Source organism: Pelophylax lessonae (assembly GCF_965119305.1).
Source record: "Pelophylax lessonae genome assembly, chromosome: 10".
Classification (NCBI taxonomy): domain Eukaryota; kingdom Metazoa; phylum Chordata; class Amphibia; order Anura; family Ranidae; genus Pelophylax; species Pelophylax lessonae.
The window spans coordinates 210020216-210044950 of NC_138777.1; the positions used below are offsets into that span (position 1 = coordinate 210020216).

Consider the following 24735-nt stretch of genomic DNA (forward strand, 5'->3'; position numbering starts at 1 on the left):
GGGTCACCTGTACCCAGTGCCAGGCGGTAAGTCATACAGGGATGGGGGGCTTATTATAGGGGGTCACCTGTACCCAGTGCCAGGTGGTAAGTCATACAGGGATGGGGGGCTTATTATAGGGGGTCACCTGTACCCCGTGCCTGGCGGTAAGTCATACAGGGATGGGGGCTTATTATAGGGGGTCACCTGTACCCAGTGCCAGGCGGTAAGTCATACAGGGATGGGGGGCTTATTATAGGGGGTCACCTGTACCCCGTGCCTGGCGGTAAGTCATACAGGGATGGGGGACATATTATAGGGGGTCACCTGTACCCAGTGCCAGGCGGTAAGTCATACAGGGATGGGGGGCTTATTATAGGGGGTCACCTGTACCCAGTGCCAGGCGGTAAGTCATACAGGGATGGGGGGCTTATTATAGGGGGTCACCTGTACCCAGTGCCAGGTGGCAAGTCATACAGGGATGGGGGGCATATTATAGGGGGTCACCTGTACCCAGTGCCAGGTGGTAAGTCATACAGGGATGGGGGGCATATTATAGGGGGTCACCTGTATCCAGTGCCAGGCGGTAGGTCATACAGGGATGGGGGGGCTTATTATAGGGGGTCACCTGTACCCAGTGCCAGGTGGTTAGTCATACAGGGATGGGGGGCTTATTATAGGGGGTCACCTGTACCCAGTGCCAGGTGGTAAGTCATACAGGGATGGGGGGCATATTATAGGGGGTCACCTATACCCAGTGCCAGGTGGTAAGTCATACAGGGATGGGGGGCATATTACAGGGGGTCACCTGTACCCAGTGGCAGGCGGTAAGTCATACAGGGATGGGGGGCATATTATAGGGGGTCGCCTGTACCCAGTGCCAGGCGGTAAGTTATACAGGGATGGGGGGCTTATTATAGGGGGTCACCAGTACCCGCTATCGGCTCCTCTCCTGGACTGAAATGACTTTGGCCCCTTTCACATGGGCATGCGCCCGACGGAGTCCATTCTGCTCAGCAGGGGATTGATCCGCCGATCCCCCGCTGAGCAGGCGGGTGACAGCTCTGTCTCCGCTCTGTGTGCAGAGACGGAGGTGTCAGAGCCCCGCTGTCCTCTATGGGGAGATCGGATGAGAATGGGACCGCCTGTCCATTCTCATCCGATCCGATCCTCCAGACGGATGGAAAATAGGGTTTCCAACCGTCCGGATTTTATGGACAGGATCAGATGCGGATGGCAGCGGGTGTCAGCAGAGATGTCTCCGCTGACATCTGCTGCCCCGTAGGGATGCATGGAGGATCGCCCGTGTGAAAGGGGCCTTACTCTGATTTCCCTGCATACTGTGAGCTTCTCACAATGTGCATTAGAAGCTGTAGCAAGTCAGATAGAGCGCCGCCTCATTTCCTGGCTGGAGGACATCCAGCATCATCTAGCACTTTCCTCCTTAGCCTAACTGTCTCTGGCCCGCCTCTTTTAATAATTGGATTTCAGTTCTTTCAATCTTGGAAGCTCAGCATCACATGTGGGCAGCCCAGCCTGCCTAGGAACGCGCACTCTACAAGACTGACACCCTCCCGCCCGTCAAGGTCATTTTATTTTTGCGTCTCGGTAAAGCCTGGACGCGATCCGATGCGGCCGTTTGCTGGGCATGAAGTCGAATGAGGGCAAGATGGCTGCCACTCATCTCTAAAACCTTGGAGGACCGGAGCGAGACCAGTGATGTCATTTCTGGTTCTCGGGCCGAAACAAATGTTTTTTTTGGTTTTTTTTTTTTTTAAGTCAAAATGCAAAAAAAAAAAATTTTTATTCTAAAGGTAAAGGAAAGATATGAGGTATTTTTGACCCCAGATCTCTTAATAAAGAGGACCTGTCATGCTTTTTTTCTATTACAAGGGATGTGTTCCTTCTAATAGGAATAAAAGTGATAAAAAAAATAAAGGGTCAGTGTAAGAATAAAAAGGAAAATAAATATGAGAAGAAAAACTATGAGAAAAAAAAATTTGAAGCACCCTCTCTGAACGCATATGTAAGTCGCGCCCACATATGTAAACGGTGTTTGCACCACACATGTGAGGTATCGCCGCGATTGTTATAGCGAGAGCAAAAATTCTAGTGCAAGACTTCCTCTGTACCTCTAAACAGGTAACCTATAGAAAATGTTAAGTGTTGCCTATGGAGATTTTTGAGTACTGTAGTTTCTCGCCATTCCACGAGCGTGCGCAAATTTAAAGCCTGACATGGTTGGTATCTACTTACTCGGCGTAACATCAATTTTCACATTCTATAAAAAAAAATTAGGATAACTATTGTGTTTTTTTTTTTTTTTTTTTAATTCATTAAAGTGTATTTTTTACCCAAAAAAATTGCATTTGAAAGACCGCTGCGCAAATACAGTGTGACATAACATATTGTAACAATCGCCATTTTATTCCCTAGTGTCTCTGCTAAAAAATATATATATATATATATATATATATATGTTTGGGGGTTCTAAGTAAGTAATTTTCTAGCAAAAACTTACGAAAATACTGAAATCCAATTGGCTGCCATTGATGAGTGCCGTATATTGTGGTGTTAATTTCCGGCGCTGTTTATGGGTGTCGGTGAAATGTTTTCTTTTTCTGTCCCAGGGGACGCAGAAGGTTTCCCTGGATCAGAGAGTCTGTCTAAGCTGTATCGGAACATGTGCGTGTGGAAGCGGAGCCGTGAGCGGTAAGGAGAAGAAAAAATGAAAGGGGAGTATCCCCGCTATGGACTAGTTGTTAGGAAAAAGAAGGTGTATAATAAAGCTGCTGCCTCCACTTCAATAACTACCTTGGCAGATGTTAGTGTATGATCGGAAATGTTGCTACACTAATGAAATGTGGCTTGCTATATATAAAACATATACCAATAATCAGAAGTAAATCACAAAAAATACAATGTATAAAACAATAATAGGTGACAAATGCCTACAAATAATATAAAAATGTCATGGTTACATTTTAATAAGGAACTCTGGTAGTGCACTTACATTTGTTCAGTAAAAGCCAAGCAGTGTAAAATCAAAAGAATCAGGAAGTCAGAAATGCCGATGCGCTCCACGAACTCGAAAACAGAAGTGATGGAATGAGGCTGTGGCTCCGCCCAAGAGTTTTGTCACTCAGACGTCATCGGGAGCGGGCCATATTGCTACACCATCCGGTTTAAATAATGTGTGGTATCCTAGCCAACCCTAAATCACATGTCCAGCAGCCATGTTGGTACTCCTATAGACTACTATTGCACTAGTGTCCCCTTATATATCTGGCGGCCATATTTGTACCCTGCAGACACGCTAGATGACTGTATGTTACGGCAACCCACTCTCAGTTGTTGCCAATAAATCTAGGTACTGTGATCTTGGAGTTACTAGGTTACAGTTGAACACAAAATATACATACTATCATATTCTTAGGCTATGACGATTTATGCCATACAGATGGCGATAAGGATAAAAAAATGTAAAATAAATATATATAAAACATTAGAAGAAATGTATAAAAAAATAAAATAAAACCTTCCTAGTTATTAAAAGGGTAAATTAAATCAAATATAATTGAGGCTCCCTATGTTATCAGTGTGGGGGTTCCCACATATTTCCTTTAATAGGATAGAGCACTACATCCTACAAGAAAAGATATATATATACCCCAAGACAGGTAATGTACCCAACCTATATGTATAATGAGTATAAAGCTAAAGTATATATATATATATATATATATATATAACATATATATATATAGTATGTGTGTAAAAGATATATATGTTTACAATTTTTGTGACAACACTGAAGAAATTACACTTTGCTACAATGTAAAGCAGTGAGTGTACAGCTTGTATAACAGTGTAAAGTTACTGTCCCCTCAAAATAACTCAACACACAGCCATTAATGTCTGAACCGCTGGCAACAAAAAATGAGTACACCCCTTAGTGACAATGTCCAAATTGGGCCCATTTTCCCTCCCCAGTGTCATGTGACTCATTAGTGTTACAAGGTCTCAGGTGTGAATGAGGAGCAGGTGTGTTAAATTTGCTGTTATCGCTCTCACTCTCTCAGACTGGTCACTGGAAGTTCAACATGGCACCTCATGGCAAAGAACTCTCTGAGGATCTGAAAAGAAGAATTATTGCTCTACATAAAGATGGCCTAGGCTATAAGAAGATAGCCAAGACCCTAAAACTGAGTGCAGCACAGTGACTAAGACCATACAGCAGTTTAACAGGACAGGTTCTACTCAGAACACGCCTCGTCATGGTCGACCAAAGAAGTTGAGTGCGCGTGCTCAGCGTCATATCCACAGGTTGTCTTTGGGAAATAGACGTATGAGTGCTGCCAGCATTGCTGCAGAGGTTGAAGGGGTGGAGGGTCAGCCTGTCAGTGCTCAGACCATACACCGCACACTGCATCAAATTGGTCTGCATGGCTGTCGTCCCAGAAGGAAGCCTCTTCTAAAGATGATGCACAAGAAAGCCCACAAACAGTTTGCTGAAGACAAGCAGACTAAGGACATGGATTACTGGAACCATGTTCTGTGGTCTGATGAGACCAAGATAAACTTATTTGGTTCAGATGGTGTCAAGCGTGTGTGGCGGCAACCAGGTGAGGAGTACAAAGACAAGTGTGTCTTGTCTACAGACAAGTATGGTGGTGGGAGTGTCATAGTCTGGGGCTGCATGAGTGCTGCCAGCACTGGGGAGCTACAGTTCATTGAGGGAACCATGAATGCCAACATGTACTGTGACATACTGAAGCAGAGCATGATCCCCCTCCCTTCAGAGACTGGGCCGCCGGGCAATATTCCAACATAACAACCCTAGACACACCTCTAAGACGACCACTGCCTTGCTAAAGAAGCTGAGGGTAAAGGTGATGGACTGGCCAAGCATTGCTCCAGACCTAAACCCTATTGAGCATCTGAGGGGCATCCTCAAATGGAAGGTGGAGGAGCGCAAGGTCTCTAACATCCACCAGCTCTGTGATGTCATCATGGAGGAGTGGAAGAGGACTCCAGTGGCAACCTGTGAAGCTCTGGTGAACTCCATGCCCAAGAGGGTTAAGGCAGTGCTGGAAAATAATGGTGGCCACACAAAATATTGACACTTTGGGCTCAATTTGGACATTTTAATTTAGGGGTGTACTCACTTTTGTTGCCAGCGGTTTAGACATTAATGGCTGTGTTGAGTTATTTTGAGGGGACAGCAAATTTACACTGTTATACACGCTGTACACTCACTACTTTACATTGTAGCAAAGTGTCATTTCTTCAGTGTTGTCACATGAAAAGATAGAATAAAATGTGAGGGGTGTACTCACTTTCATGAGATACTGTATGTGGAATAATCACTTCATATTTTTGTGTATTTTAGAAGAAAATTATATCAATAAAACTTCTGTGTGTGTAACGTGTACGGGAAACACAAGGCCGAACGCTGCCGGCGATCAGTAAGTAATGTCTCACAATTTGCAGAATCATAGGATACAGTTTATTGTCAGTTATCTGCTGGTAAAGCAATTGTCATCTTTATTTGATAAGAATTATGTGTTATCGGCGATCAGTTGTCCATTTATATTTGCAGTATGCAAAAAAGTTTTTCCGCACAGTGGGGGAGGGGGGGGGGGGTCTCATGTACAATACAATCCTTTAGTTTGATCTCCTGTATGTATTTTTGCTGATTGTCTCTGCGCTGTTACAATGTATCGCTGTGTGTTCCAGGTGTGTTCTGTGCCCGCCCACTTACAACGCAAACTGCAACTGTGACCCAAACAATCAGGTAACACGTTTCATCCAGCATTGATCCCTTCTTTCCCATTGGCTCTCCACAATAACTTTATATATTCTTTTTCTTTGCAGATTGGCGGTGTTTGTGTCTCAGGCACACAGGTAATTCCCACCGGTGACAACTAACTGTACATGAAGACCAGGGATCCTCAATGCGGCCCTCCAGCTGTTGGGGAACTACACATCCCATGAGGCTTTGTAAAACTCTGACATTCACAGATATGACTAGGCATGATGGGAATTGTAGTTCCTGAACAATTGGAGGGCTGTAGTTTAACCATTTCCCGACCACCCCCTGCCTTTTTACTGCTGCAGGGTGGCTCTCGTGAGTATGTCTACTTCGGTCGCGCATGGGAAGCACGCACCGCCGGAGGTGCCTCCGCCCCCACTCTTCAGTGGGGAAGCTGATGCACGAGTCAGGCGGCTTTGATTGCCGCCTGACACCCGTGATCGCTCCCCGCTGAGAGAGAAGAACGGTCAGCTGTTGAAAACACAGCCGACCGTTTTTCTCCCTGCAATGACCATAGAGCCCATGTGATCCTTCTATATAGGAGCACATGTCTCTATGGTCATTTCAGTAGCCATGCCTCCCCACAGTTAGAATCACTCCCCTAGGGTCACATTTAGCCCCTTGATCACCTGTACTGTTAACCCCTTCCCTGACAATGTCATTATTACAGTAACAGTGCATATTTTTAGCACTGATTACTGTAGTAATGTCCCTGGTCTCCCCAAAAGTGTCAACAATGTCAGTTAGGGGTCCGATCTGTCCACGCAATGTCGCAGTCCCGCAAAAAATCGCAAATCGCCACCATTACTAGTAAAAAAAATAAAAATAAAAATGGCATAAATCTTTCCCGTAGTTAGTAGACGTGATAACTTTTGCACAAACCAATCAGAATACGCTCATTGCAATTTTTTTTACCAAAAATATGTAGCAGAAAACAAATTGGCCTAGAATGTTAAAAAATTTTGATTCTTAAATTTTTTTGGAGAATGTTATATAGCAGAATGTGAAAAATATTGTTTTTTTTTTTTCAGAATTGTCGTTCTTATTTTGCTTATAACGCAAAAAATAAAAATCGCACAGGAGATCAAATACAACCAAAAGAAAGCTCTGTTTGTGGGGAAAAAGGACATCAATTTTATTTGGGTATAGCGTCGCACGACCGCGCAATTGTCCGTTAAAATAACGCAGTGCCGAATCGCAAAATAGGGCCTGGACATTAAGGGGGCAAATCCTTCCGGTCCTAAAGTGGTTAAAGACCCCTGATGTAGATGATAAGGTCATAGTTACATGATCCGGAAGACTCCGCCCCCCTTGTCCGTTTTTTTTTTTAAAATGACTAGGCAATATTTAGTAGATCACATGTACCGGGGGGGGGGGGGGGGATAATGAGTGTTTATTTAGTGGCAACAAGTTACATAGTGCTTTATATATATTGTACATTCACATCAGTTTATGCGCTGATGTGCCAATATTTTCACAAAAAATACACTAAGGCTACATTCACACCTGAACGTAGCGTTTTCGCGCGGTTTTTACCGCAATTTTTACCGTGATTTTACCGCGATTTTTGTGCAGGCGTTTTTAGGTTGAATAGAGACCAATGGAAAACGCCTGTAATCTGCCCAAAAAGAAGCTCATGTACTTTTTTGAGCGTTGGGCGTTTTGCTTACAGCGTTAAAACGCTCAGATGTGAACAGGGGCCATTGAAATGAATAGCATTTGTCTTGTTGGGCGTTTTGAGAGCTGATCCTAGAGCAGAAAAACTCCCCAAAAACGCCCCAAAACGCCTACATGTGAACGGAGCCTTAAATCATTATTAGCGGACTCAGACCTAACAGAGAATCTATGTGAGTTAGCCCTTTTGAATTGTTTTTTACATTTAAAAAAGTAAATAAAATGTATAACTTTTTTTTATGTTAACCACTTGCCGACCGCCGCACGCCGATCTACGTCGGCGGTCAGCCCCTCACAGGCAAAGTGACGTAGGGCTACGTCACTAGCTTGTGAGGGTCTAGGGAGCTCCCGCGCGCCGCCGGAGGCGCGCTCCCGCGTGGTCACGGACCCCCCCCCCCGCGCGTGTGACCGGCGGACCCGATGTCCGCCGGCCACTCTGCGATCGGCGGGGGAGAGGGAGAAAGTCAGGCAGCTTGTGTAAACAAACTGCCTGTCATTCTCCCCTCTGTATGAGAGCTGATCATATGGATCTACTATGTAGATCCGTTGATCAGTGTTCTTACAGCTGAAGCCACAGCCAATCACAGTAAGAATCACGCCCCTAGGGACACACACAGCCCCTCCCTCTCAAATAAAGTTAACCCCTTCACTACCAGTGTATTTTTACAGTAACAGTGCATATATATAGCACTGATTACTGTAGAAATGTCACTGGTAACCCCAAAAGTGTCAAAAATGTCAGTCAAGGGTCCGATCTGTCCGCCGCAATGTCGCAGTACCACAAAAAAAAAAAATTGCAGATCGCCGCCATTACGCGTTAAAAAAAAAAACAACAAAAATGACAAAAATCTTTCCCTTAGACAGTAAACGCAATAACTTTTGCGCAAACCAATCAAAATACGCTTTTTGCGATTTTTTTTTACCAAACATAGGTAGCATAAAACAAATTAGCCGAAAATGTTAAAAAATTTTGATTTTTACATTTTTTTTGGGGGGGGAATTTCATATAAAAAAAAAGGGAAAAATATTGCTATTTTTGCAAAATTGACGCTCTTTTTTTGTTTATAGCGCGTGATCAAAAAATCGCACTGGTGATCAAATACCGCCAAAAGAAAGCTCTGTTTGTGGGAAAAAAAGGACGCTAAATTTGTTTAGGTACAGCGTCGCACGACCGCGCAATTGTCCGTTAAAGTCACGCAGTGCCGAATCGCAAAATACCCCCTGGTCGTTTAGCAGCCAAATCCTCCGGGGCTTAAGTGGTTAAACATTTTACAGTTAATTTTATTTCAATTTTTTTAAAAATGATTTATTAGAATGTTTAATTATTCGTTTTTTTTTTTTTTTTTTTTACAATTTGTTATTTTTTTTTACAGGACAGGGAAGCCTGCAGCACTGCGGGGAGGGGGGGGGGGCACAGTGAAAGGGGGACACACAGGAGAGGGGGGGGGGGTTCAGAAGCAGGCAGAACAGGGAGGGGGATCTGTGTCGGAGGAGCAATTACACGAACGATGTCCTGTGTCTGTGTCTCTCCCTGCAGCAGCTGGAAGGAGGAGAAGAAACTGGCTTTCAGCTGCTGTAGAGAGCCGTGCAGGGCTTCCTTCTGTAATTTGTCCCTCTGCCCGACTGCACCATTTCCCCTGTGTGCCCAGGACCCCCTACAGGAGGACTGGTGCCCCCCCCCCCCTATCAGCAGCCCTGGGCACAGGGAGTACATGCAAACTCCATGCAGATGGTGTCCTGATAGAGCTGAGCCTGGAACCCCAGTGCCGCAAGGCAGAAATACTAAGCCAGTGTGCTGCCCTAAAAATATATAAATTGAGGGGCATCCAGAAAGGACCATTTATCCTGTGAACTGACTCAGAGTCAGTTGACACAAACTGCCTACTAACTGTCTCTAATATTTATGGCGGCGCCCGCCTTCTGCATCTGGCTGCCCGGTCACTGAATCTGTGTTGTCGGCATTTTGATATTTGGGAAGAACCTGAATGTGAATCTGCCAAAAGTAGCCAAAGTGTTCCCTGGTCTTGGCACCACTCCAAGAGGGTAGCTGCGTCACACAGAAACATGCAGCAAGAGGTTGCAGTCCCGCCTAGGAGGACTGCTAACTGCAGAATCTGACTACAGAAATCAGTCTACAGGGAGGTAACTTTATGATGTTCACACAGCCTCAGGGCTTACCGCCATTGGCGGCTGGTGCATTGGGGGCGCAGGGGTGCCGCCCCCCCCCCCCATCCATGCATCTGGCCCCCTAATCTACATGCAGGGCGCCGGCGCATGGAGCTCAATGGGGCTTTTCTTTTTTTTAACCATGTGATTAGAGCCAGAGGCTCTAATAGGCTAAAAAAAAAAAAAAAGGGTGGGCTATGGGCGCAGAGCAGAGTTGTGTGACAATAGCGAATAAATATTGTCCAGGAAGATGTCCAGGCAGGGTGAGTGAGCCGGGGGTGGGGCCGGGGTCCTGCTGTAATCCTGCTGTGGTTCGGGGGGGGGGGGGGGTGTATGGTGTGTGGCCTGGTGTGGTCCGGGGGGGGGGGGGGGAATTGGGGAGGTCCATCTAAGGCCCCCCCCACCCATGGAGCACCAGCCGCCACTGCTTACCGCATTCCATCAGCAGTTCACAGACTGAGTTCATTTGTTGTTGGGAGTTGCTTATAATAAAAATGATGAATTAGAATCTACTCACATGTCACTGTCAGTTGCATGCGGTGATCTGTTGATCCCTATCTATAAATTCATGTGTACATGATCCCATTATTTCTCACGCAGAGCACGCCGACCTCGTTGACCTACTGGGAATCTTTGTATCTCTACTCCAGCTATGATGTGTGTCAGGTAAGTTACATTGTAGCAGCTATACATCTGGAGGGTCAGAGCTATATTTGGATTCAATCTAAGGCCCCTTTCACACTTGTGCGAGCTAAAAGTCGCATGATTTTACTGCGATTTTACTGCGATTTTGACTGGACTTGAAGCAATGCTCTTGAACCTCAAGTGCAGGGACTACTTTGAAGTTGTCGCGACTTGAAGTCCTACAGATTTGAACGGTACTCATTGGAAATCATGGAGAATGACTTGTCATGCGACTTTGCAGTCCCAAATCGCACAAGTGTGAAAGGGGCCTACAGCTGCCCATACATGTGCACTTTTGAGCCATCATGAAATCTCATATATCATCTCAAGTTATCACCAGATATGAAGCAATCTACCATCTATGATCCCCAGAAATCGGTGGATTTTGAAATCAAAATGTTTTTACATTTTGCTTTTTTTTTCATTTTTGTCTTTTCATTAAGCGCCGGTTCACATTACCGCGACGCTACTTCCCGGGGCGACCTCCGAGATCGCGGTGTGAGCAGCGCGCCGCGACCTCGGAGCGGCCGCCACGGACTTCATAACATTGAAGTCTATGGCGGTCGCCTCCTGGTCGCCCCAAAGAAGCTCTGGACCCTTTTTCTAGGTCGGAGCGACTTGTGTCGCTCCTATTAGAACGGGTCCGCAGCTTCCCTATGGGAGGCGACCTGTGAGGCGGCCAGGTCGCCTCACAGGTCGCCCTAGTGTGAACCGAGCCTTAACATTATTGCTATCATAAGAGGGCTCACAATCGACCGATTATCGGCAAAGCTGATATATCAAGGGCCGATCTGCACTTTCCCCGATATATCGGAATCGGCCCCGGAGGTTACCGATATTGCCGATATTTCAGGAAAGTGCTGTACCGGAGTGATGCCTGCAGCTAGAGGCATCACCCCGGTACCGGCGTCCATAGCCGACGGTCGGCTGTCTTGTAACGACAACCGATGCGGCTGAGAAGCCGCTTGGCTGTCATTACAAGGAGCGGGAAGGGACATCCCGCCATCTTCCGCGGCTCACCTGGGTCTCCCATCCCACCAGAAGACCCAAGCAACCAGCCTGTATGGCCGATACCGATATGCGATGACCAAAATATCGGTACCAACAATAAAAAAAACGAATCGATAGATCACTACTGAAAGTTGGGGGTTTACAAATCCCCCTTAAAAACATTGGATGACATAGCCCAAAGGCATCCCTGAAGTTTGATCTTCTATCATCTATCTTCAGGGGTGCCTTTGGATTATGATGATGTGTTCTGTCATCCATTGTTTTTAAGGGGGATTTGTAAACCCCCAACTTTACAGTTTTGCACAATAAAAACTTCCTTTTAGTAATGATTGTGTATTGAAATTTATACTGAGAGGAGGTTCAGCACCTTTGAAGTCCCGCTAGTTTTCTATTCTTTCTACAGTGTCATTTGGGCGAAGCTTCACTGTACTGTAAAAGTGATCTTGCAGCTGTAAAGCCACCCAGATCACTTTTACTAAACAACCAATCTGTGGCTGCAAAGGATGACACCAAGATCCTGGCTGCAGTTGGTGTCATCCTTTACAGCCTTTGTTATGTTCAGTCTTTCATTTTTGTGATCACCCTGTGTGTATGACATTTGCATTTCTTGCACTTTATAAATGTTATTATGCTCAATACGTGGCAGTTCCATCATTTCACTCTTCCCCCATCTGCAGGGTAACGGAAACTTCACCGCCTGTCAGGCCCTCACCAACATGGTCATCATGAACGCCTTTTCTTCCACAAGCACGGCCTACAGCCTATACAGCAGCATAGGGTAAGTCATCCTGACCAGCCCCTCCTGCAGACTCTAACCTGGGTCATCTGCTACAAAGTCACAATGTACAGTCTGATCACTGGTGGGAGGGGAGACTGAGGAAATGCCCCCTCCTGCAGACTCTAACCTGGGTCATCTGTTACAAAGTCACAATGTACAGTCTGATCACTGGGGGGAGGGGAGACAGAGGAAATGCTTCCTCCTGCAGACTCTAACCTGGGTCATCTGCTACAAAGTCACAATGTACAGTCTGATCACTGGGGGGAGGGGAGACTGAGGAAATGCCTCCTCCTGCAGACTCTAACCTGGGTGATCTGCTACAAAGTCACAATGTACAGTCTGATCACTGGGGGGAGGGGAGACAGAGGAAATGCCCCCTCCTGCAGACTCTAACCTGGGTCATCTGCTACAAAGTCACAATGTACAGTCTGATCACTGGGGGGAGGGGAGACTGAGGAAATGCCCCCTCCTGCAGACTCTAAGCGGGTGATCTGCTACAAAATCACAATGTACAGTCTGATCACTGGGGGGAGGGGAGACTGAGGAAATGCCTCCTCCTGCAGACTCTAACCTGGGTCATCTGCTACAAAGTCACAATGTACAGTCTGATCACTGGGGGGAGGGGAGACTGAGGAAATGCCCCCTCCTGCAGACTCTAACCTGGGTCATCTGCTACAAAGTCACAATGTACAGTCTGATCACTGGGGGGAGGGGAGACTGAGGAAATGCCCCCTCCTGCAGACTCTAAGCGGGTGATCTGCTACAAAATCACAATGTACAGTCTGATCACTGGGGGGAGGGGAGACTGAGGAAATGCTTCCTCCTGCAGACTCTAAGCGGGTGATCTGCTACAAAATCACAATGTACAGTCTGATCACTGGGGGGGAGGGGAGACTGAGGAAATGCTTCCTCCTGCAGACTCTAAGCGGGTGATCTGCTACAAAATCACAATGTACAGTCTGATCACTGGGGGGAGGGGAGACAGAGGAAATGCTTCCTCCTCCCTGCAGCAGACTGATGACATCATCTCGGCCTAGGCACTAACTGGAGATGGAGAATCAAGGATGGATTTTTAATAATAAAAGGTGGAGCTTGTCTGAGAAATTATACTGTCTATTGCATACCTCCCAACTTTCTGAAATGGGAATGAGGGACACCTATTAGCAAAGTATGTAGGCATAGGACACACCCCCTGCCACGCCCCCTAAAAGGAGAATTGTAAAAAAAAAAAACAATTGGTTAAACCCACAAGTGCTTTTCTTTTTTTTTTTTTTTTTTTTTTTACCATTACTAATCATTTAAATTGGATTTTGGAATTCACAAATGCAGCGATTTAGAAATTGGATGAAAGGTTAATAAAAATCTTTGAAAGTAAGAAATTGGATGAAAGGTTTTGCACTGGGAAACATTTTTTGAAAGATAAAAGGTATATTTTGCATACAACTATACAGTAAACCCCCCCTCCATCGCGGGGGTTACGTTCCAGACCCACCCGCAATAAGTGAAAATCCGCAAATTAGAAATTCCCAATATAAATACACCCTGGGCATGTTTTTAGAACTGTCACTGTACTTTTAAAAGCATTTTAAGGTCTTTAAACACACTTTTAAAACAATAGAAACTCATTTAAACACAAAAAAATATATTGAGAGAGAGAGCAATGGAAAACACAAAAAATATGTAATTAATAATGAATGAATTAATATAATAATATTAATAGGTCTTACAGAAAAAAAACGCAAAATACCGGAACCATGAAAACTGAACGGCGATATAACGGGGGATTTACTGTATAGATCAGATCAAAATGAGGAGGAAAGAGGGACTTTATTCCAAATCAGGGACAGTTGGGAGGTATGATATTGTGACCTGTCAGGTATTTACTCATGGGGACTCGTTATTAAAAGGTCAATGTTATTTATATTTCAGTTCAAATTCTGTTCTCCCTGCACTGATCTACAGCACTGTGAGCCAGCTGGGGGCCACAGCACCATCCAACCTGTCTTTCCAGAAGAACGCCCAGGTAGGGACAATCCTAAGCTCAGTCTGCACCTGTGTGATATGTGTGTATTATTGTGATACAGGGATAAACTCAAAATGAACAGGCTGCATGCAATCTGATTCTAGTAGCTCAAAGCTGCCCTCTGTACATTGCTTTGTTTCCTGCAGTCTCCCTCCTTTCCTTATTAGGATCCTTGATCAAACAGGGAGCGTAATTTGGAACGGTTTGCTGTGGAGACCCAACTCTTGGGTATTTTTCCCTCATCCAGCTCTTTAACCACTTTACGACCGCCCGCCGCAGTTATACTGCAGCAGGCAGCCGCTCCTGGACAAACCGGCGTAGCTATATGTCGGTCGCACGCAGGCAGCTAGGGGGCGAGCGCACGCCGCTGGCGCGCTCCCGCCCCCGATTTTCGGCGGGGAAGCCGATGCTTGGGTCAGGCGGCTTCAATTACCACATGACACTGCCGCCGGATAATTCCCACCGGTGACAACTGACTGTACATGAAGACCAGGGATCCTCAAACTACGGCCCTCCAGCTGTTGCGGAACTACACATCCCATGAGGCATTGTAAAACTCTGACATTCACAGACATGACTAGGCATGATGGGAATTGTAGTTCCTGAACAATTGGAGGGCTGTAGTTTAACCACTTCCCGACCACCCCCCGCCTTTTTTACTGCGGCAGGGTGGCTCTCCTGCGCAAACCAACGTAGGTCTACGTTGGTTGCGCACGGGAAGCACGCACCGCCTGCGGCGCTTCCTCCCCCATTCGACAGCGGGGAAGCCGATGCACGGGTCAGACGGCTCCGTTTGCCGCCTGACACCCGCGATCGTTCCCCGCTGAGAGAGAAGAACAGTCGGCTGTTGTAAACACAGCCGACCGTTCTTCTCCCTAGAATGATCACAGAGCGCCTGTGATCCTTTTATATAGGATCACAGGTCTCTGTGATCATTTTACAAGCCCCGCCCCCCACAGTTAGAAACACGCCCCTAGGTACACATTTAACCTCTTGATCACCCACAGTGTTATCCCCTTCCCTGCCAGTGTCATTATTACAGTAACAGTGCATATTTTTAGCACTGATTACTGTAGTATTGTCAATGGTCCCCCCAAAAGTGTCAAAAATGTCAGTTAGGGGTTCGATCTGTCCGCCGCAATGTCGCAGTCCCGCTAAAAATCGCAGATCGCCGCCATTACTAGTAAAAAAAAAAAAAACAAGACATAAATCTTTCCCGTAGTTAGAAGACATGATAACTTTTGCGCACACCAATCAAAAAACCCTTATTGCTTTTTTTTTTTTTTTTTTACCAAAATATGTAGTAGAAAACAAATTGGCCTGAAATGTTAACAAATGTTGATTTTTAAAAATTTTTTGGGGAATGATATATAGCAGAATGTGAAAAATATATATTTTTTTTTTTTTTTCAGAATTGTCGTTCTTTTTTTGTTTATAGCGCAAAAAAAAAAAAGAAAGCTCTATTTGTGGGAAAAAAAAGAACATCAATTTTATTTGGGTACAGCATCGCACGATCGCGCAATTGTCCGTTAAAGTAATCGCAAAATATGGCCTGGTCATTAAGGGGGCGAATCCTTCCGGTCCAGATGTGGTTAAGGTCTGGTCTGCACGGGTGCATTGCGCTAGTGTGCCGGAAACGTGCATTTTCCCTTACAAATGCACAACCGTGTATGTACCATAGTGCAGTGCATTGCAGTCCTATTTACACTCCAATGCAGTAGCACAACGCACTTCTGCGCTCCTGGGCTGTATTGCACTGCACAGCACTGATGTGAGCAATCTGGCCTTGCAGTGCATTACAGAGAATCTGCTGTGTGCCATTGCAGTGTATTGCAGCCAATTCACGATAAATTGGCTTCTTAACGTAATGCACAATTTTTTTTCATGTGCTTAACACTCAACTGCCAGTCTGCAGCAGCTGGAGGTTTTAGAGGAGCCGGGAATGCAGGGGATCATGTGATCTCATGCAAATCTCCTCCCAATTGTCACTTAGGAGTAGAAAAAAAAAAAAAACAACTCTTCCTAAAACAAGCCGTAGTAATCCGTCTCGCTGTATTCCAGATCCAGTTCCAGTTGGCAAAATACGACCTCCGCGGAAATTTCCTTGGCTGGCAGACCCTTACAGGAGGAACTTTACAGGTGAGTGTGATCTGTGTGTGTGTAGGAGCCCTGAAATCGGCTGCCGGAATTCCCCTAATCTGGTTGTAATGACCAGTCACCAGGGCTTTTTTTCTCAGAAAATAGGTGCAGGAACTCCCTTTTTCGGACTTTCCCCTTGTCTCCGCCACTACCTACCTCCGTGAACCGTTCCTTGGTTCCACTCACTACCCACCTCCCAGGATCATCCTTTTTAGAAAATACAGAACCAAGTAACATTTGTGGTACTAAGCAATTTTTATGGATTTTTTTATTGATAACAAAAAAGCAGTAAAATAGATCCCCTGCAGCCAACAATAATAGACCCCCCCCAGCAGCAATAGATCCAGCCAGCGACAATGGGTCCCCAGCAGCAACAACAGATCTCCCAGCAGACAGCATAAATAGACCCTCCAGCAGCCAGCTGCAATAGACTGCTCCATAAAGAGTAGATCGCTCCCAGCAACAACTGACCCCTCAGCAACATAAGAACCACCCCCATTAACAATAGACCCCCCCCCCCTGAAAATGAGATTTCTTCCAGAAACAATATATCCCCCAGCAGCCACACTAGACCTCCCCAGCAGCAATAAACTCTCCTGCAGGAATAGATCCTCACCAGCAACAATAGATCCCTCAGCAGCCAGCATCAATAGACAATGTTGCATTCCTTGCAATAACATACATTCAGTGCTGGAGGTGCCGGAACTGCGTTCCCCCGCGTTCCCGCTGAAAAAAAGCCCTGCCAGTCACACACAGTGCACCTCCCAGCAACCTCAGGAGAGAAGCTGTGTTTTTAGGGAAATCTGAAGTCTTTATGTTTAGCCCCGCCCTCACTGATTCCTGGAACCTTAGAAAATGTTAGAATCATGTCCAGAACTTAAGAACTTAAAATGGGAAAAGCCTAAGTTATTAGAAAGTATTATTTATTACAACAAATAGACCACGCCCCCTTTAGCTGCTCCAGATCTCGGCTCTCTTTGGCACAGTTCGGTTCGGCCCACGATGCACCTAAGCAGAACGTTTTTGTATAATGACTACATTTGCAAACCTGTCTCTGATGCCGTGCTTCACCGGTATGTCAATTTATGGGTGCAAAAGGACTCTTCCTTTTAGGCCTCTTTCACACTTGTGCGACTTGTCCTGCGATTTGGAACTACAAAGTCGCTTGACAAGTCGTACTCCATGATTTCCAATGAGTACCGTTCATATCTGTATGACTTCAAGTCCGGACAACTTCAGCATAGTCCCTGCACTACTTTGGGCCGATTTTAATGCGTTTTGAGGTCCAAAGACTTAGGCATTGTTTCAAGTCCAGTCAGAATTGCGGCAAAAACGCATTAAAATCGCAGCCAAATCACGCGACTTTAAGGTTGCACAAGTGTGAAAGGGGCCTAAGTCTCGGTTCACATTAGTGCGATCACAGGTCGCATGTAATTCGGAGCGCACTGCTCCTAAAGTACATGCTATCTCTGTGCAGTGCAAATTTCAGCCATACAGTTTGTATGGCTGAATTCGCACCGCAATCGCACTAAACACGCACGTGACCCTTTTTTTTACCCCCAGCAGAATCGGATCGCATGGTGGTTCACACTAGTGCGATCCGATTCTGTGCGAACTTTCAGATCGCACTGCGATATGCGATCTCAACTGGGGGTGTAGTTAACTTTTAATTGAAACCCCCTGCGTATCGCATATGGCAGTGTGAACTGCCAGAGGTGCGGATGCGATCCGGGAACACGCTGTATATTCGCAGCGTTCCCGCATCGCAGAAGTGTGAAAGGGGCCTAAGACTGAATAAAAAACATTTGTGCCAGTTGTATAGTCAGTAATCCTCAGCATAGCGACACTGGGAGAGGGAGGAGCAGCACTTTCAGCCAATCAGGGCTCGACTGGCACAGTGCAGGCAGTCGTCACTATGAACGTGCCTACAGGAGAACAGAGCAGAAGGATGACCTCATCAGTGCGCTGGTTTTCCTTTCATGCCCAACCACAGGCTGGGATGGTGACCAAGCTTAAGGCTAGGTTCACACTGAATGCAGCTTTGAAATCCTGCGACTTCACTTGGAATCGCACGATTTCAAAGCCACATGTCAATGCAACTTGGCTGAGATCTATGCGACGTCATGCACAGAGATGTCTATGCAAGTCGCACCTGAAATCGGCAAAGTAATGCATGAACTACTTTTTCAAATTGATACGGCACCGCAAAGTCGGAGTCTCACTGCTTTGAACAGATCCATTGCTGAAAATAGGGTGCAACTTGGCATGCGATTTGACTTGTCAAACCACATGCCAAGTCTTGCCGGTGTGCACAGGGGGTAAATCAGGGGTGCTGTTAGAAATCACGGGGGCCCGTACAGCCTACCTGGCAGGACCCTTAACCCCCCCCCCCCCGAATATAGACAATATTTTTACTAAATATACTTTAAAGTCATTATTAACGGACACAAACATAACAGAGAACCTGCGTGAATTTTAATTGTTTTTTAGATTTTTTTTTTTAAATGTATAACTTTTTAACATTAAAAAAAAATTAAATTAAAAAATGATACATTTAAAAAAAAAATGAAACATTAATAAATAATTAAAAAAAAATAGTAAAATAAAAGAATTCTTACAATTTTTAACATTATATAAAAAAATGTAACAATTCTTGTAGAGCCGGTTCACACTACTCCGACTTGTCGGGCGACTTGGTAGCCTGACAAGTTGTGCTCCATTCTGTGCTATGGAACCGTTCTAATAGGAGCGACTCAAGTCGCTCCGACTTAGAAAAAGGTTCCTGCACTACTTTTGGCCGAAGTCGGAGCGACTTGCATTGACTTCCATTATGTGAAGTCCGTGCAAGCCGCACCGAAGTCATGTCGCCATAGTGTGAACCGACTCTTATTTTACTTTTTTTATTTTTATTAATTATTAATGTTTTAATTTTTTTTTTTTTTTTTTTTATAGGACAGGGAAGCCTGGAGCGTTGCGGGAGGGGGGCACCACAGTGAAAAGGGGGAACACAGGAGGGGAGGGGGGGAGGGAAATCAGAAGCAGGCAGAACAGGGAGGGGTTTTTTTTTTTTTTTTTTTTTTTTTTTTTTTCTTCTACTTTATTTTTTTGTCCTTTTCTTATCCTTTTTTTTGGTATAGGATATTTTAAAATAAGAAAAATGAGAGAATAGGGGGGAAATCAAGGTAGAGGTATTTTTCAATATGGAAGGTTACAATCCAAAAGCAAGAATATATGGTTAAAAGTGAATAATAATGATCTACAGACTGTATAAAGATTATGATGAATTAGTTGAGAAATGTAACCAACGAATGTTCCCTCTGTTTTTCTTGGTATAAATAAATAAAATTTGAAAAAAAAAAAAAAAGAACAGGGAGGGGGATCGGTGTCAGAGAAGCAATTTCAGGAACGATACCCTGTGTCTGTGTCTCTCCCTGCAGCAGGTGAAAGCTGGCAGGAGTGGGAGAAACTGGTTTTCAGCTGCTGCACAGAGCCGCACAGGGCTTCTGTATTTTTCTCTCCGCCCGACCGCACCGATTCCCCATGCTGTTGGGGCCCCCTTGTGTGCCCGGACCCCCTACAGGAGGACTGGTGGTCCCCCCCTATCAGCAGCCCTGGGGGTAATGCTTAGCTGCTGTAGTGGAAAAAAAAAAGAATTGACAGACCTGGCTGTAGTGTCCTGCAGGGTTCCTGTATTATGACTTGTTTAAAAGAATTACAATCCCTCTGCAAGTGAATTATTCCCATCTGTGTATATAGTGGTTTTCCTGGGGTCCCGCTATGACAGTGTTTGTACTGAATTGTAATGGTGATGTAGCAATTATAATATTACACACTGACCCGGGTTGGGATAATACTTGGTGTTTGCTGTCTCTCTATTATATATATATCTATATACTGTTTATTGCAGATGTGTCCTAATACGCAGAGCACGTGGGATGCAGCATTTAAATTTGGTACCTACTACAGTCTGTCCGTAAGTGACCCTTTTATTTCTGGATTTCTTCATTTTTCACAGTGATGTCATCTTTCGTTTTCTCTTTTTTTTTTTTACATTGGGATTTTATACCTGTACAGGTTATGGTAGGAAGGGAACTAAGGCCTCTTGCACATGGGGGGCAAAGTGGCAGTAAAAATACATTATATTGCCAAAAGTATTGGGACGCCTGCCTTTACACGCACATGAACTTTAATGACATCCCAGTCTTAGGCTGGCCATGCACTATACAATTTTCTTGTTCAACTTTCCTTTAGATTTACCAAAACCATGTAATATAGGGTCAAACCTAAACACTTTCAATTTGTATGCAGTCAGGCAGGCCCTTGCACTACATAGTTTAAGGTAAATCTAAAGGAAATTGAATAAGAAAATTGTATAGTGTATGGCCAGCCTTAGTCTGTAGGGTTCAGTATTGAGTTGGCCCACCCTTTGCAGCTATAACAGCTTCACCTCTTCTGGGAAGGCTGTCCACAAGGTTTAGGAGCGTGTCTATGGGAATGTTTGACCGTTCTTCCAGAAGCGCATTTGTGAGGTCAGACACTGATGTTGGATGAGAAGGTATGCTTTGCTCTAATTCATCCCAAAGGTGTTCTATCAGCTTGACGTCAGGCCAGTCAAGTTCCTCCACCCCAAACGTACTCATCCATGTCTTTATGGACCTTGCTTTATAAAAAACAAAGCTTTATAACCACTTTTCTACCGCCTTTTTCTTTCAAATGGGCTCCCTGCAGTGTTATGCCATGTGCACGGCATAATGTGCACGGCATACTAGCACATTATGGCAGAGTTACCTTTAAAACGGAGCTCTCCAGTACCGAGCTGTCACTCCAGCAGGCGCTCTCATCTTCGCCTGATAGTCCTTCTGGGTTTGTGCTCTATAGGTGTTTGAATGACCCGCGAAGACATCTCTCCACTCATGGACATGGGAGTCATCATTGCAAAGCAAAAAAATTGGGGATAGATTAAATAGTATAAATGAAATTACCGGTGTCCATACCACATTAGTGGTGTCCATACTACTGATCGACCGATATTGGTTTTTCGTTGCCGATATCTATACCGATATTTTGGTCATCACGTATCGGCCGATATGTGCCTATATTTTTGTACATTTCAAAAAAATATTTTTTTAATTTATTTTTTCTTGACAGGTACTGTTGTGGAGGGATCTGGGGGTCCCCAAACCCCTCCTCTGCACTTAAAAGCATTCAAAACGCCAAGTTTGGCTGTTTTGAATGCTGTCATTTTCTTTTAATCTGGCGCCGAGTACCCGGAAGTGATATCATGACATCACTTCCAGGTTTTTACATGGAGACCCGATCAGAGCCGAATGCGGCTTTGATTGGGTCTTCGGCGGCCGTGCAGGCTGGGTGCGGTAGACCCCAGGGCGAGACGCGGAAGACGGCGGGCGGGGGGGGGGCGGCGGGGGGGGGGGGCGTCCCCTCCTGCTCCTTGTAATGTAGGTCAGTGTTGCAGCGCTGCTTCAACCCATAGTGAATAAAACTACATATACTGTGCAAATTTCAATATCACATAAATAAATAAATAATGAGCAGTGATGCATCAAAATTCATAAAAAATCATAAAAATTTGTGAAAAAATGTATAAATAAAGTCCATAATCTAGTCCATCAAAAAAGTGCAGATCTAGTGCCTCTGTGCTTAATCCGTGCTTGCATGGGGATATCCCCCGTGTGGTTCTCTACTTACCACAATGCGCTTGAAAACAGGCATGTAATGGTGATCACACTCTTTGCATGGGAATAGGAATCTGTGATGCCGATAGTAAGATCCTTGATGGTACTTGTTAATCCAGAGTTTCCTCATGTAAAAAAGAACCATCCATAGTGAAGACCGTTTTAGCAAATTTTATTAAAGCACACAAGAATCCTACTCACAAACCTAATAAGAAACTGAGCATAAAGGACACGGCACGGTGGTTCGATGCCCCCGCAGCGTGTGTTCCACCGGCCGGATATGATGTGGCAGTCCGCTCGGCCAATTGCTCGACGCGTTTCGCTCTCAATCACAGCGTCATCTGTAGCTAACGTGCGTGCTGAGCGTACCCGGGACTTTTTTATATACATTTAAGCCACTCCTTCATTGTACCTTAATGCGATCCGCTACGATCGCTGGCTAATTTATGTGCAATCTGCTACAAATTTAGAAATATATGATACAGCCAATTACTTCAATATAATTTGTGTTAAGGGATAATATTAATAATAATTACAGCCGCTATAGTAAAAACGAATGCGGTTAGATTATTACTACAGCACATGTATGCTGACCTCTAGTGGTCACATATCAGTACTACATTTAAAAACAAGGCTTATGCGCATACCATACACCTTCCAATCAATCAAGTTAGATAAGATGTGACAGGGATAAATAGCATAAGAAAAACTACAAGGCTGCTGTGGGAATAATAAATAAATTAATCCATAGATATAAAATACAATTAATATAGCAATTAATACAATCAATAAGTTTCATGTAAGATTTAAAATATTAAAATATATAAATATTCATACTAAAATGGGTTAAAAATCATTAATAAAACAGTTAATGTCTAATTCCACGTTCAATCCTCTAGGAGTCATACTCCCTAATCTGTGTATCCAACGAGTTTCCTTTTGTGAAATGGCTTTTTTCATATTAGTTCCCCTCCAGTGTTTTTCTATTTTGTCTATTCCACAAAATTTGAGTTTGCTGGGGTCTCTGTTGTGATGGAGCCTGAAATGATTTGATAAACTGTGTTTTTTAAAACCTTTTTTAATATTAGTGATATGCTCTCTCAGCCTTACTCGCAATTCTCTGGTGGTGCTGCCTATGTATTGAAGTCCGCATGTGCACTCTAATAAATACGTCACATGGCTGCTTCTCAGCCGCATCGGATGTCATTACAAGACAGCCGACCGTCGGCTATGGACGCCGGTACCGGGGTGATGTCTCTAGCTGCAGACGTCACTCCGGTACAGCACTTTCCTGAAATATCGCCAATATTGGTGACCTCCAGGGGCCGATTCCGATATATCGGGGAAAGTGCAGATCACCCCTCAATATATCGGCTTTGCCGATAATCGATTGATCCCTAGTCCATACCACATTAGTGGCGTCCTGCTATTTAACCACAATGGCATATAAAAAAAAATCAGTTGTACTAAGAAACGAAGAGTCAGCTCCCAGACAACCAAGCGGTTATTAAAGCAGATACATGACTTGCTGGTAATTAAACATAGATTTTTATTTCACAATTAAAATGATAAAAATGTGATCAAAAGTGTGCCGCATACAATCAAACAAGTACCCCTTCCCAAATGTTTGTTTATGCGTCGTCATTGCAGCACGGTGCTCTCAACATTCAGGGCACATTGACTGACACATGTGAAATCACATCATTGGCTGGAACGAATGTGACCATCCCCTAAACGGCGCACATTTGGGAGATATTCTCCGTATCTACAGGTAAGACTTATTATAAGCTTACCTGTAGATACACTTTGAAAAATAGGCTTTAACATTGTTTTATCATAAATGATAAAACATATAACAATTATTTTTCTCTATTGATACAAGTGTGGCCACCATAATGTGTAGCGCTACAAATAACAAATGCAAGAATAAATGAAAAACTATGAATTCCGGCAGTGCAGGTTTTTTTTTTATTTTTTACATATTTTGATTATATTTTCTTTTCTTATTTTTTTGTATTCTTGCATTTATTATGTGCAGCGCTATACTTTGTGGTTGTAATGTTTGTATACTTTGTATCAGGGTATAGTGTTAGCAGCTGTTAGGGAGGAGCTTTTTTCACCCAAGCGTGGATTTTTCACTATTCATCTTGGCCCCCATAATACTGAGCTCCAGCAAAGGTAAAGCTGTGCAGGTTGGGTCTCCACCGCCGCCGTCTCTGTTGGTGACACATTAACTAAGATGGAATGTTAGTCCACAACGAGGGATCAAGTGTTACCTTGTACAATTATTTCCCTGCAAACAAGAACAAATAAGCGCCGCTTTTTTTTTTTTTTTCACGCTTGTTTTTGGCTCATCACAGGTAAACGCTGCATTTTATTCCACGTTTTGTTTGACTGATCAAAGGTAAATGCAGCGTTTATTCCACGTTTTGTTTGGCTCATCACAGATAAACGCCGCGTTTTATTCCACGTTTTGTTTGGCTCATCACAGATAAACGCCGCGTTTTATTCCACGTTTTGTTTGGCTCATCACAGATAAACGCCGCGTTTTATTCCACGTTTTGTATGGTCCATCACAGGTAAACGCCGCATTTTATTCCACATTTGGTATGGTCCATCACAGGTAAACGCCGCGTTTTATTCCACGTTTTGTATGGTCCATCACAGGTAAACACCGCGTTTTATTCCACGTTTTGTTTGGCTCATCACAGATAAACGCCGCGTTTTATTCCACATTTTGTTTGGCTCATCACAGATAAACGCTGCGTTTTAT

General features: G+C 44.5%; 1 protein-coding gene across 1 annotated transcript in view; it reads left to right on the top strand.

Annotated features, from left to right (window-relative positions):
- The window catches only part of LOC309565547 (meckelin-like), a gene marked incomplete at its 5' end in the record, with an annotated part of 67933 nt that overhangs the window by 16232 nt on the left and 26966 nt on the right, over positions 1-24735 (top strand). The window contains 8 exons of the mRNA XM_082270505.1: positions 2610-2691; positions 5719-5776; positions 5857-5886; positions 10235-10300; positions 12007-12107; positions 14037-14130; positions 16192-16269; positions 20177-20242. Of these exons, the coding sequence (XP_082126631.1) occupies positions 2610-2691; positions 5719-5776; positions 5857-5886; positions 10235-10300; positions 12007-12107; positions 14037-14130; positions 16192-16269; positions 20177-20242 (575 nt within the window). The remainder of the gene's footprint in view (positions 1-2609; positions 2692-5718; positions 5777-5856; positions 5887-10234; positions 10301-12006; positions 12108-14036; positions 14131-16191; positions 16270-20176; positions 20243-24735) is intronic.